The sequence below is a fragment of the Heloderma suspectum genome, chromosome 3 (assembly GCF_057233095.1).
Source record: "Heloderma suspectum isolate Gila_16-S chromosome 3, 16-S_ref, whole genome shotgun sequence".
Lineage (NCBI taxonomy): Eukaryota > Metazoa > Chordata > Lepidosauria > Squamata > Helodermatidae > Heloderma > Heloderma suspectum.
Genome location: NC_139460.1, coordinates 322,726,975 through 322,740,928, shown reverse-complemented (window position 1 = coordinate 322,740,928; position 13,954 = coordinate 322,726,975). Strand labels below are relative to the sequence as shown.

At 43.8% G+C, this 13,954-nt stretch overlaps 1 protein-coding gene across 1 annotated transcript in view; it reads right to left on the bottom strand.

Moving 5' to 3' along the window:
* The window catches only part of LOC146351728 (cytochrome P450 2J6-like), a 52,381-nt gene extending 41,670 nt beyond the window's left edge, over positions 1-10,711 (bottom strand). Inside the window, exons 1-2 of the mRNA XM_084847695.1 lie at positions 10,607-10,711; positions 4,963-5,019 (exon numbers count right to left, since the gene is read on the bottom strand). Coding sequence (XP_084703821.1) covers positions 4,963-4,976 — 14 coding nt within the window. The 5' untranslated portion in view covers positions 4,977-5,019; positions 10,607-10,711. The remainder of the gene's footprint in view (positions 1-4,962; positions 5,020-10,606) is intronic.
* Between the last annotated feature and the right edge of the window lie 3,243 nt (positions 10,712-13,954).

Below are 13,954 nucleotides of genomic sequence, written 5' to 3'. Positions count from 1 at the left end.
TAGTTCTTCTGTGTATTCTTTCCACCTCTTCTTAATCTCATCTGCTTCTGTTAGGTCCCTGCCTTCTTTGTCCCTTATCATGCCCGTCTTTGCACAAAACGTTCCCTTGAGATCTCCGATTTTCTTGAAGAGAACTCTAGTCTTTCCCATTCTATTGTTTTCTTCGATTTCTTTGCATTGTTCATTTAAGAAGGCCTTCTGGTCTCTCCTTGCTATTCTCTGGAACTCTGCATTCAGTTGGATATATCTTCCGCTTTCTCCCTTGCTTTTCGCTTCCCTTCTTTCTTCAGCTACTTGTAAAGCCTCATCAGATAGCCCCTTGGCTTTCTTGCATTTCTTTTTCTTTGGGATGGATTGAGTTGCTGCCTCCTGAACAATGTTACAGACCTCTGTCCATAGTTCCTCAGGCACTCTGTCTATCAGGTCTAATCCCTGAAATCTATTCCTCACCTCCACTGTATATTCATAAGGGATATGATTTAGGTCATTCCTGAATGGTTTCGTGGTTTTCCCTACGTTCTTCAATTTAAGCCGAAATTTTGCAACAAGCAGCTCATGATCTGAGCCACAGTCAGCTCCAGGTCTTGTTTTTACTGACTGTATGGAGCTTCTCCATCTTTGGCTGCAAAGGACATAATCAATCTGATTTCGATATTGACCATCTGGTGATGTCCATGTGTAGAGTCGCCTCTTGTGCTGTTGGAAAAGAGTGTTTGCTATGATCAGCGTGTTCTCTTGGCAAAACTCTATTAGCCTTTGTCCTGCTTCATTTTGTACACCAAGGCCATGCTTGCCTACTTTAGCATTCCAATCCCCTATGATGAAGAGGACATCTTTTTTTGGTGTTAGTTCTAGAAGGTGTTGTAGGTCTTCATCGAACCGATCAACCTCAGCTTCTTCGGCCTCAGTGGTTGGGGCATAGACTTGAATTACTGTGATGTTGAATGGTTTGCCTTGGATTCGTACTGAGATCATTCTATTGTTTTTGAGATTGTACCCTAGTACTGCTTTTCCCACCCTTTTGTTGACTATGAGTGCTACTCCATTTCTTCTAAGGGATTCTTGCCCACAGTAGTAGATATGATCGTCACCTGAATTAAATTCACCCATGTTTGTCCATTTGAGTTCGCTGATTCCCAAGATGTCGATGTTCAATCTTGCCATCTCATGCTTGACCACCTGCAGCTTACCTTGATTCATTGATCTGACATTCCAGGTTCCTAAACAATATTGTTCTTTACAGCATCGGACTTTCTTTTCACCACCAGACAAATCCACAGCTGGGTGTCTTTTCGGCTTTGGCCCAGCTGCTTCACTCTTTCTGGCACTACTTGGAAATTCCCTCTGCTGTTCCCCAGTAGTATATTAGACACCTTCCGACCTGAGGGGCTCATCTTCCGGCGCCATCTCTTTTAGCCTTGTGATACGTTCCATGGGGTTTTCTTGGCAAGAATACTGGCGTGGGTTGCCATTTCCTTCTCCAGTGGACCACATTTTGTCAGAACTCTCCACCATGACCTGTCCGTCTTGGGTGTCCCTGCATGGCATAGCTTATGGCTTCACTGAGTTACGCAAGCCCCTTCGCCACAACAAGGCAGTGATCCATGAAGGAGTTGCTGAATCACAGTGACAGCCAATGTGAAACCTTTGTGTCTTGGCTGATAGCAACAAAGAAAACATAGTACCTACCAAGATGCCAAAGGAGCAGCAACAGGCATCACTGCAGGAATGAAATACATGGCGTGTTTGGGGACAAGCTGTGGATATGGAATGTGTGTACCAAGCAATAGAAAGACAATCCAAGCCAATGAAAGAAGTATTGATGACTTTGCCCCTAGAAAGGTTATGGGCCATGTAAGGGGGAATGACCCACATGTCCAGCTATGTGTTCCATTATCAAATTGACTTAAATGATGAGAAATGATATGGTCCCATCTCTAGCAATATAAAAATGGTATTCAGGGTGATTTTTAGTTGGAGTCTGTGCTTCCTTCCTCCTTTCCTTTCGTTCCAGCTCTGATGGAGATGTAAGGATGCATGGCCTGCTGCACTGGATTTATAGATATAAACTTTGTCTATCATTGCAGAATAGTCTAAAATACATAACTAAGCTAGCTTACATGACATGAGCTGTAAAGGGTTTTAGGAAGGAGAAGAGGGTCTGGGATTCCTATTCAAATTGTTTTGATTGCTTTGTCAGTGCAATTCCTATGCCATTCTTAAACCATTTCATTTATATTACTTTCTAAATAGTTATGTTGCTGTGTCTTTCTTCAAGTTTATAATGTTATTCTCTGTGTGAAGGTAATATTTACTATATGATTATTATTTATCAACAAACCTGTTTATTCATTTCAGTTAAAATATGGAGTCTGTGTTACTTGACAGTGGACATGCTTTATATTTGGACTCCCTCTATGGGCCAATCCCATCTAACAAACACTCTATTCACTTTCTCCACATCATGCCTATTTTATTAAATACCCCCTTAGTTGCCCCTTCCGCCCCTAAACTCTTAACACTTTAGCCTTTCCTTGTAGGGAAGGTGCCCTAATCACTGAATCCTAATTATTTATTCCTTCATGTATTTATTTACAGCATTTTTATGCCACCCAAAGACAGTGTGCTCTGGGCAGCTTACAAGAGCATTTCTCCACATGGCTTTTATTGCACATTTGTGACTGGCTACTCAAAGAACTTTGTGGGTCCTTTACATATTGTCATCAACCTCTAGAACTTCGCCTGCGCTTTTTGAGCTTAATCCCACTTTTAAAAAGATCAGATATAAGACGAAATAAAATTTAACCTGAAATATCGGCAGCCACTAGATGACACTGTTTCATTAACACTATAGAGCATTGCTGAGAAGGGAATTTTTCAATTCCTAATCATCTGCTTGCTATCTAATGAGCCCATCCTGATACTGTGAAGAAAACAGAAGCAAAAGCCATGGTAAGGCTCTGTACTCCCATTTCGCCAGTGAGAGTAATTAGTCTCCGTGATGATGCACTTCTCTGATGTTTGCATTACTTTGCTTCTCCATTGTTGTGTTAAATCACGCCTCTGATATTGTGTAAAGTCGCTTCTTTGATATTATGTGAAGTTGCTTCTCCGATCTGGCGAAGTCTCAGGAGCCGGTCATTGCAAACAGGGAGAAAGTGCCCAGAGAAGAAGAAAGGGGGTGGAAGCAATATCTTTGTGACAGTTTGCTGAATGGGGCGAAATGTGTTGGTGGTGGGGCTGCTCTCAGGGTGAGCCTTCAGATGCTGCACTCAAGAACCAGGGATTTTGGCTTCTCAAGGCAAAAGTGAGCACATTGGGAAACAGGAGAAAGGAATAACTATGCGACAGTTTGCTGGAATGGGGCGAAATTGGGGGTGGGGGTGGGATGCTCTCATAGGGAGCCTTCAGATGCTGCACTGGATAATTGGGGATTTTAGCTTCTTCTGGGAAATCTGAACACATGGGGAAAAATTTGTTGCTCTCTATTCATAATAATGTAGAAGCGGGGGGACCCTGGACATGGCCCAGGAAACTCACCTCTCTCATTGGTTAAGAAGCCCCTGCCAGTTTGACGACGTTCAGTTCTACTGCCCCCACTCTCCCCAGAAGCATGTTCTTTTCAAGTGCTGTGTGACCCCTGAAAACTGGATTTTAAAAGTATGGTAGATAAGAGAAGAGAAGAGAAGAGAAGAGAAGAGAAGAGAAGAGAAGAGAAGAGAAGAGAAGAGAAGAGAAGATATGGCTTATCTTGCTTCGTGCATCCCTGACAGACCAAAGCCAATTCCATGAAAATCGGGATAATACTCCAATGTGCTTCTCATTCCATTGTCCGAAGATCCCCCTCAGGACAACACGGGGCATCTTTGCTGGTCCCAGGAGCTCCATCCTCTCCATCTGGATTTGGTTGTCAAAGGCCAAGGAAAAGCATGGGTGCATGGAGGTCATGTTGTGAGCAAGCCCAATTTGTGACATTGCACAACATCACTGTGATCACAGGGCACGTCAAGTTAAGGCATCAGTCTTTTCTTCCAATTTCCTGGCTTTGTGGAGCTTGACCCAACAGGAGAAAGCCCTAACTCTGGTCTTAAACAGTCAGTTTCAAAATCACTGAATCTAAAATTCATTGGACTGAAAAGTTCATAATTGAAAAGCCCTGGAGAATAAAAAGCCATTACCTGGTGTTCAAAAAGGTGGTGCCAGGAGAGGGCATCTTTTTTGAGACAGCGCAACCAGAAATGTTACTTACAGGTAATATTCAGGAATGAAAACCTCACTGTGGGCATTAATTGAAGGAACTGTGGGAAATAGGAACACCTATGCTATAGACCTGAATTTGTTTAATAGAAATTACTTCTCCTCAGGGGAATGAAGTTGTGTAGGATAGGGAGAGAGGTGAAGCTACGGAACAAAAACAGAAAATTCGCAATACCCTCAACAGATTACACTGCTTCCCACAAGTCTTTGTAGGAAGCCACAGCCATGAAAATGGTATAAATTTCAAATGTGTTTTGTAGTGTGGACATGCCTTCAGATTTTTATTGATATAGTATCCAAAGCAGACATGGTGTTAACATAAGAGAAGAATTTTTGCACAAGTGCTTCACTGAAGGGCATCATAGAACATGGTGTGCATAAAATAGTGTCTTTTCTAACCTGTAGGTAAAATCTGACATAAGTCCCACCTAAAGTAAACCCATTGAAATGAATAGGACATAAGACTACAATGAAGTAAATATTCCTAGAAATACAGTGAATTGTTGTCAACAGTACATGTTACATTCATACTTTGTCACACACCCCCTTGACAACTGGTTTATTGTTTTACATTGTAGTATTTCAAACACAACACATTAGAATTGATGGGATTATTTCATATTGCTGCCTCCCTTTCTTTAGTGAAGGAAAGAAAACAGCTTCATACCTTTTTTTTAGTGAAGGAAAGAAAACAGCTTTACTCACAAGTATTCTTGCATAAAGATGCAGGTACAGCACAGAATTTCAAAGAGGTTTTTGTTCCTTTACACATGCAGGAGCGAGACAGCAAGCCATGTGTTCCCAGCAATGGAGGAAGGTCGGAAGGTGTTGGAGGGAGGAGGAGCAGGAAGGAGGAAACCACACAGTGTAAGCTATAGAGAGAGATCCTAAGGCTAGGTATGCCCCAAATTCCCATGCATTAACTAGCTCACTGGTCTCCAAACATTTTTGATCGTGCACCCCCATCAGTAAAATTGAGCACGCACCCCCAATATATGTATATATATTTATAAATTATATAAGTGTACTACTGTACTAATATATTATGTACATTATAAAACTTACACAAAAAATAGAAATTAAAGAAGGATGAGATAAAGATGAAATAATATTTTAAAAATAATTTATTTTATTTATTAACGGTATAAAATACCCTTTTGTTCTCAGAACTTTAAACATTATTATTATTAATAATATTTTTAGTGAGAGCAGTGTGATTGAATCGGTTTCTGTTCGTCTGTTCTACGGTCCATCAGCACCTGTTTCAACCACATTAATTCTCTGCGTGCTTCTGCTGCCGCTATGTACTCAGATTCTGTGGACGACAGAGCGACTGCTTTCTGTTTTTGGCTGGCCCGAGAGACTGGCCCATTCCCATACATGAACTGGTGGCTTTGTGGTCGGACTATCCCCAGCCCAGTCTGCATTAGTGTAGCCTACCAGTTCTGGATTGCTACTAACTGGCAATTTTAGTGTAAACTCCATAGTCCCTTTTAAGTATCTAGCCACTCTTTTAACAGCGACCCAGTCTCTTTCAGTAGGTGAGCTACTCCTTCTGCTTAGGATGCTTATAGCAGTTGCTGTGTATGGTCTGGTAGAAGTGGTTAAGTACAGGGGTTTATCTATTGCTCTTCTGTACTTGCTGTACTTGCTATGTTTGGCAAAAGTTCACTTTCATCTTCCTTCTTGAGGAAGTCTGTTTCCATAGGTGTTGCCATGGTGCTGGCATCTTTGAGTCCTAATGTCTGTAAAAGTTCAGTAATCTTTTGCCGTTGACTGAGAAGATAGGAACTGTCTTCTTCTCTTTCAGTCTGAATGCCTAAATAGTAAGTTGAATTTCCTAATTCTTTTATTTCCAATTCCTTGTTATAGGTGGCATATAGGTGCATAGTCCTCATCCCTTTGTGTTGTCATGATGAGATCATCTGCACATGCAAGAATCAAAGTTAAATGTCCTTTTCTGTTTCTGGTATACAGACATGGATCTCTCTCACCTTGTTTGAAGGCTTGCTCTGTGAGCTTTTTATTTAATTTCTCATTCCAGGCTCTTGCTGCCTATTTAAATCCATAAAGTCCTTTATTGAGTTTGCACACAAGATTTGTTTGCCTGGGGTTTGTGAAACCTGGAGGTTATTCCACATACAGTTCCTCTGTTATCTCTCCATGTGGAAAAGCAGTCTTCATGTCTAGGGGACTTACTTGCGTCTTTCTGGCGGCTGCTCGATGCAGGAGTATTCTGATAGTGCTGTATTTCACAACAAGGGTGAAGGTTTCATCGAAGTCTTCTCTACACTTCTGTAGAAAACCTTTGGCCACTAGTCTAACCTTGTAGTGTTCCACTTCACCTTCTGCACCTTGCTTTATCTTGAGGGCCCATTTGCATCCTATGGCTTTCTTGCCTGGTGGTTGTTTCGTTAGGATCCACATCTTGTTGTTGTGCAGGGCTTCTATTTCCTCTTAGGCTGGTTCCTTCTATCAGCTGGCCTCAGCCTTCAGCATTTATTCAATTTCCTCCCAAGTTGATGGTTCATTGGCTGGTAAGACATGTGAGACATGTTACCATGTGAGGTAAGACAAAGATCGAGCTGTATGCCTTTGTTGGGTTGTGATGAGCTTCTGAGAGCTGGTTCTGGAATCTGATCTGCTGTTGCAGTATCTTCCAGCACATCTGTCTCGACATATCCATTTCCATCCCCTTTTTTGCCTGTATTGGCCTTGAGCTCTGGTTTGCATCTTGAATCATCTATCTCATCTTCCTGCTCCATATCTGATTCAGGATGTGTTTCTGGTAGTGAGGGTTCTATTGTCTCATTTCTGTACTCCACTACGCTAGTGTTGGACTTGTATCAGCTTCCCTGGGCTGTCTTGAGCTCTGTACTGTTCCACTCTTGTCATCTCTATTTTGTTCATCAAAATAGGCCACATGCCTTCACCTGTTTTTAATTCATCACTCTGTATGCTTTGGTTCCTGCAGCATAGCCAATTAACACAGTCTCTTCAGCTTTTGCATGTGACTTCTACCTCTTTTGCTTTTGGTATATAAGCATAGGCTTTGCTGCCAAATAATCGAATGTGTTCCAGGTTTGGGGCTCTATTGTGCTATAGTTGAAATGGTGCCTTTGTGTGGTGCCCTTGCTTGGCAATCGGTTCTGGAGATAGGTTGCTGTCTTGATGGCTTTGGCATCTAACTTCTGCCTCTTTTGCTCTGGTATAGAAGTTTATACCAGAATCATGCCCTGCTTGTGGGTTTCCCACAGGCAGCTGGTTGGTCACTGAGTCAACAGAATGCTGGACTAGATGGACCCTTGGTCTGATCCAACATGGCTCTTCTAATAGAATCATAGAATAGTAGGGTTGGGAGGGGCCTACAAGGCCATCGAGTCCAACCGCCTGCTCAATGCAGGAATCCAAGTCAGAGCATCCCTGACAGATGGCTGACCAGCCTCGTCTTGAATGAGTCCAGTGTGGGAGAGCCCACCACCTCCCCAGGTAATTGATTCCATTGTCATATTGCTCTAACAGCCAGAACGTTTTTCTTGATGTTCAGCTGGAATCTGGCTTCCTGGAACTTGAGCCTGTTATTTCGTGTCCTGCACTCTGGGATGATCGAGATCAGTCTTCTCTTCTCCAGGCTAAACATGCCCAGTTCTTTCAGTCTCTCTTCATAGGGCTTTGTTTCCAGTCCCCTGATCATCTTTGTTGCCCTCCTCTGAACCCTCTCCAGCTTGTCTGCATCCTTCTTAAGGTGCAGTGCCCAAAACTGGACACAGGACTCCAGATGAGGCCTAACCAGAGCTGAGTAGAGGGGAACTAGTACTTCCCGGGAGTTGGAAGCTATGCTTCTATTAATGCAGCCCAAAATAGCATTTGCCTTTTTTGAAGCCACATCACATTGTTGGCTCATATTTGGCTTGTGATCTACAACTATTCCAAGATCCTTCTCGCTTGTAGTGTTGTTGAGCCACATATCCCCCATCTTATAACTGTGCATTTGGTTTCTTTTTCCTAGGTACAAGACTTGGCATTTATCCCTATTAAATTTAATTCTGTTGTTTTCTGCCCAGCGTTCCAGTCTATCAAGATCACTTTGAATTTTGAATTTTGTTTCTGTCTTCCAAAGTATTAGCTATCCCACCCAATTTTGTCTTTTGTGTCATCTGCAAATCTGATCAGCATTCCCTGCACCTCCCCCTCCAAGTCATTAATAAAAATGTTGAAGAGCACTGGGCCCAGGACTGAGCCCTGCATACCCCGCTCGTTACCTCTCCCCAGTTTGAGAAGGTCCCATTGATAAGCTCTCTTTGAGTCCGATTCTGTAGCCAACGGTGGATCCACCCAATAGTTGTTTTAATTTAGCCCACTTTTAGCCAGTTTGCTAATCAGGATATCAAGGGGCACTTTGTCGTAAACTTTGCTGAAGTTGAGGTATATGATGTCCACAGCATTCCCACAGTCCACAAGGGAGGTTACTTGATCCAAAAATGAGATCAGATTTGCCTGGCAGGATTTGTTCTTGACAAATCCATGTTGGCTTTGAATAATCACTGCATTGTTTTCAAGGTGCTTACAGATGGATTGCTTTATCATCTGCTCCAGAATTGTCCCAGGGATTGATGTCTCAGGCTGACTGGTCTGTAGTTCCTCCTTTTTGCCCTTTTTGAAGATAGGGACAACATTAGCCCTCCTCCAGTCATCTGGCACTTCCCCTGTCCTCCATGATTTCTCAAAGATAATAGACAGTGGTTCCGAGAGTTCTTCTGCCTGTTCCTTTATTACTCTAGGATGCAGTTCATCTGACCCTGGAGAGTTGAACTCATTCAAAGTAATTAGGTGTTCCTTGACCATATGCCTATCGATCTCAAGCTGCAATCCTGCCCCTTCAGCCTGTACTTCGCCTTTGCCAGGGGGGTCATAGACCCTCTTTTGGGAGAAGACTCTGAAGAGAGCCTTTTTGTTGCTTTTAGCATCCCTCGCTAACCTCAGCTCGTTCTCAGCTTTAGCCTTCCTGACGCCATCCCTGCAATTCCCTGCCTGTACTCTTCCTTTGAAGCTTGGCGTTCTTAGAACTCTTAGAACTTGTAAATCCAATTGCAGCCTGGAGGCCGTCTAATATTTCTTTGCATATTTTAGAGTCTTTTACATGAATTAGCTGATCATCATCTAATGCATCATAAATAAAAAGTCTCACTACTGCATCTCTCTCCAGCCTCGCTACTGCATCTCTCTCTTTGTACATCTCCTGTATCTCCTGGTTTATCTTTTGTAATGTTCTCTGACACCTTATTTGCTTGTAAAACAAGAATTTTAGAATTGTTTTCCATTGCCTAAAGTTCTGGCTACTCAGTGTTGGTAATCTTCCAAAGAAGCCTCCATTAGTGCTGGAGGCCATTCTTCTAAATGCTCAGCAGCCCAAAAAATAATAATCTAAGAACCCGCCTTCTCTATGTGCGTGAAGGGGGGAAAAATAGACAGTCTGGTAAAACCTGCTCTGTGTGTCTGGGGCCAAAACCTGATGGGATTATTTGGTATTGCTACCTCCCATTAAAGAAGGCAGCTAGGAGAGAAAAACAAAAGGGAGAACAGAATGAGTGTTTAGCAATCCTGCATGCACACAAAGGGCATCTCTACACCAGCCTAAAATCCTGCATTTAAAACAGGGCTTTCTGCTTCCGTTTTAAAGGCAGGATCACGACTGCCTACCTTTACACATGCCCCCCCCCCCCGCTTTTGGTTTCTTTGCAGGATAAGGAAAAGCTTCTTTACAGGGCAGCCGCGTGGTTTGAACTGAGGGAGCGCCTCCCTCCCTCCCTGGCATGTGTGCAAAGGGGGGGGGAATCTTGTTTTTGTAGCTGAACTATTTTCTCTCAGCCCCAATCCTGGGCACTTACTTGGGAGTAAGCCACATTGAACTCAATGGGACTTACTTCTGAGTAGACATAAGATTGCCCTGTAAGTCTGCAACCCTCGAGTAAGCCCCAATCGGCAGGCGATTCTTGCCCTTGTGCCTTCCTTTCTCATCCTGACCGCACCCCCAACAACCGAAAACAAACACCCACAGGAGGCAGACAGAGCGGTTTCTTCCGCTACGGAAGGATTTCACATGAAGGTTATGCCGCTCCTGTTCCGTGGGCTGGAAAAAATACCCATTTTTTTCCGTTTGAGGAAAACACAGGATAGGTGGGAGGAAATAGTGGAATAATGACTGGACAACGACAACGTCATGTAATGGACCCGCACAATTCAGTGAGTGAGCAACCATGAACACGCAATAAACTTGAGGTGTAGAGATCCCCAAAGGCTAAAAATAGTCATCTTTCTTTAGTGAAGGAAACAAAACTGTTTTACTCACAAGTATTATTGCATAAAGATGCAGGTACAGTGTAGAGTTTCAAAAGGATTTTGTTCAATCCATTTTGTGTTTGTTTACACAGGCAGGAGTGAGGAAGCAAGCCATGTGTCCCAGGCTCCAGCAATGGAGGAAGGCAGAGATGGGGCAGGGCGGGGCAGGGGGAGAAAGAAGGAGGAAACCACACACTGGAGGCAATAGAGATCCTAAGGCTAGTTATGCTGAAAATTCCCATGCATTAACTAGCTAACCGCAACACTGCACCCTTCCTGTAACTTGCAGATGACGTTGCAATATTCCCCAAAGAAATAACTTTGTAAACAGCTAAATTTTCTAAGTTCTGTCTGGTATATCTTCCAACGAACATCACTAGATGGCAGCGTAACACAATTCTGTCAACGATCAAAACAAAGGAGGACAAAATATTCTTACCTTGTGAGGTAGATTTAAAATTTATAAAGATAAAAATTATGAAATAATAATCCAATCCTTCTAGAAGGTATCTGGTATACAGGTACCTGGTATTAAAATCCCATGGCTGTTCTCCTGGTGCTAGGTACCTGTATTTAGGTTGTTGTTGTTGTTCAGTCGTTCAGTCGTGTCCGACTCTTCGTGACCCCATGGACCATAGCACGCCAGGCCTTCCTGTCCTGCGCTCTCTCCCGGAGCGTGCTCAAGTTCATATTCATTGCATCCGTGATGCTATCTAGCCATCTCATCCTCTGCCGTCCCCTTCTCCTTTTGCCTTCAGTCTTTCCCAGCATCAGGGTCTTTTCCAGAGAGTTTTCTCTTCGCATTAGGTGGCCAAAATATTGGAGCTTCAGCTTCATTATCTGTCCTTCCAATGAGCACTCAGGGTTGATTTCCTTTAGGGTTTAGGGTTGATTTCCTCAGCTACTTGTAAAGCCTCATCAGACAGCCACTTGGCTTTCTTGCATTTCTTTTTCTTTGGGACGGATTTCGTTGCTGCCTCCTGAACAATGTTACGGACCTCCGTCCATAGTTCCTCAGGCACTCTGTCTATCAGGTCTAATCCCTGAAATCTATTCCTCACCTCCACTGTATATTCATCAGGGATATGATTTAGGTCATACCTGAACGGTTTAGTGGTTTTCCCGACGTTCTTCAATTTAAGCTGAAATTTTGCAAGAAGCAGCTCATGATCTGAGCCACAGTCAGCTCCAGGTCTTGTTTTGACTGACTGTATAGAGCGTCTCCATCTTTGGCTGCAAAGGACATAATCAATCTGATTTCGATACTGACCATCTGGTGAGGTCCATGTGTAGAGTCGCCTCTTGTGCTGTTGGAAAAGAGTGTTTGCTATGATCAGCATGTTCTCTTGGCAAAACTCTATTAGCTTTTGTCCTGCTTCATTTTGTACACCAAGGCCATGCCTGCCTGTTATCCCGGTGATTTCTTGACTTCCTACTTTAGCATTCCAATCCCCTATGATGAAGAGGACATCTTTTTTTGGTGTTAGTTCTAGAAGGTGTTGTAGGTCTTCATAGAACCGATCAACCTCAGCTTCTTCGGCCTCAGTGGTTGGGGCATAGACTTGAATTACTGTGATGTTGAATGGTTTGCCTTGGATTCGTACTGAGATCATTCTATCATTTTTAAGATTGTACCCCAGTACTGCTTTTCCTACCCTTTTGTTGACTATGAGTGCTACTCCATTTCTTCTAAGGGATCCTTGCCCACAATAGTAGATATGATGGTCACCTGAATTAAATTCGCCCATGCCTGTCCATTTGAGTTCGCTGATTCCCAAGATGTCCATGTTCAATCTTGCCATCTCATGTTTGACCACCTCCAGCTTACCTTGATTCATTGATCTGACATTCCAGGTTCCTAAACAATATTGTTCTTTACAGCATCGGATTTTCTTTTCACCGCCAGACACATCCACAGCTGAGTGTCCTTTCGGGTTTGGCCCAGCCGCTTCACTCTTTCTGGCACTACTTGGAAATACCCTCTGCTCTTCCCCAGTAGCATATTGGACACCTTCCGACCTGAGGGGCTCATCTTCCGGCGTCATCCCTTTTAGCCTTGTGATACGTTCCATGGGGTTTTCTTGGCAAGAATACTGGAGTGGGTTGCCATTTCCTTCTCCAGTGGACCACATTTTGTCAGAACTCTCTGCCATGACCTGTCCGTCTTGGGTGTCCCTGCACGGCATAGCTTATGGCTTCACTGAGTTACGCAAGCCCCTTCGCCACAACAAGGCAGTGATCCATGAAGGGGTGTATTTAGGTAGCTGATATTAAAGTCCCATGTCTGGTCTCCTGAATGGTGGAATCCATCCATCCAGACCTGGAGAGAGTCTTTAAAGCTGAAGCAAGTTAATGAGGTCAGCAAAGATCTCCTTCACGATGTCCACCAGCTGGGTATGCAATACCTTCTCTCCAGACTCCTCTGTGGAAAAGACTTGGGACCCTAAAGAAGCTGTTGACTATTTACTTGAACTTCCTGCAAGTCAACAAAATCAGTTGAAAGGATATCACTGTATTCTCCAGGGTTGCAGCTTGACAATGGATTGTTGAGGTCTCTTGTATTCAAGTAGACATAGCAGCAGGTTTCTTTCAGGAGCAAATCACTGGTACTGTGCTTGTAGATTGTTTAAATCCTTTTTATTATTTATTGAGGGAAGAAACTTAGGAGAGTAACACACATTTACATGTAGCTTGAGTTTTGAAACTACCCAGAGGATGTTAACAATTATAGGCCAGTGGCCAACATCCCCTTCCTGGGCAAGGTGCTTGAGCGGGTGGTTGTAGGACAGCTCCAGGCACTCTTGAATGAAACGGATTATCTAGATCCATTTCAATCGGGCTTCAGGCCTGGTTTTGGAACGGAAACTGCCTTGGTCGCCCTGTGGGATGACCTCTGCCGGGAGAGGGACAGGGGGAGTGCGACCCTGTTGATTCTCCTGGACCTCTCAGCGGCTTTCGATACCATCGACCATGGTATCCTTCTGGATAGGTTGTCTGGGTTGGGAGTTGGAGGCACTGCACTACAGTGGTTCCGCTCCTACTTGGATGGCCGATTCCAGAAGGTGGTGCTGGGGGATTATTGCTCTGTGCCATGGCAATTGTGCCATGGGGTTCCACAGGGCTCTATTCTATCCCCCATGCTGTTTAACATCTACATGAAACCGCTGGGGGAGGTTATCCGGAGGTGTGGGCTGAGGTGCCATCAATATGCGGATGACACCCAGCTCTACCTCTCTTTCTCATCAAAACCAGGTGAGGCAGTGGCTGTTCTGAACCAGTGCCTGGGCTCGGTAATGGACTGGATGAGGGCTAATAAACTGAAACTCAATCCAGACAAGACGGAGGTACTGTTAGTGGG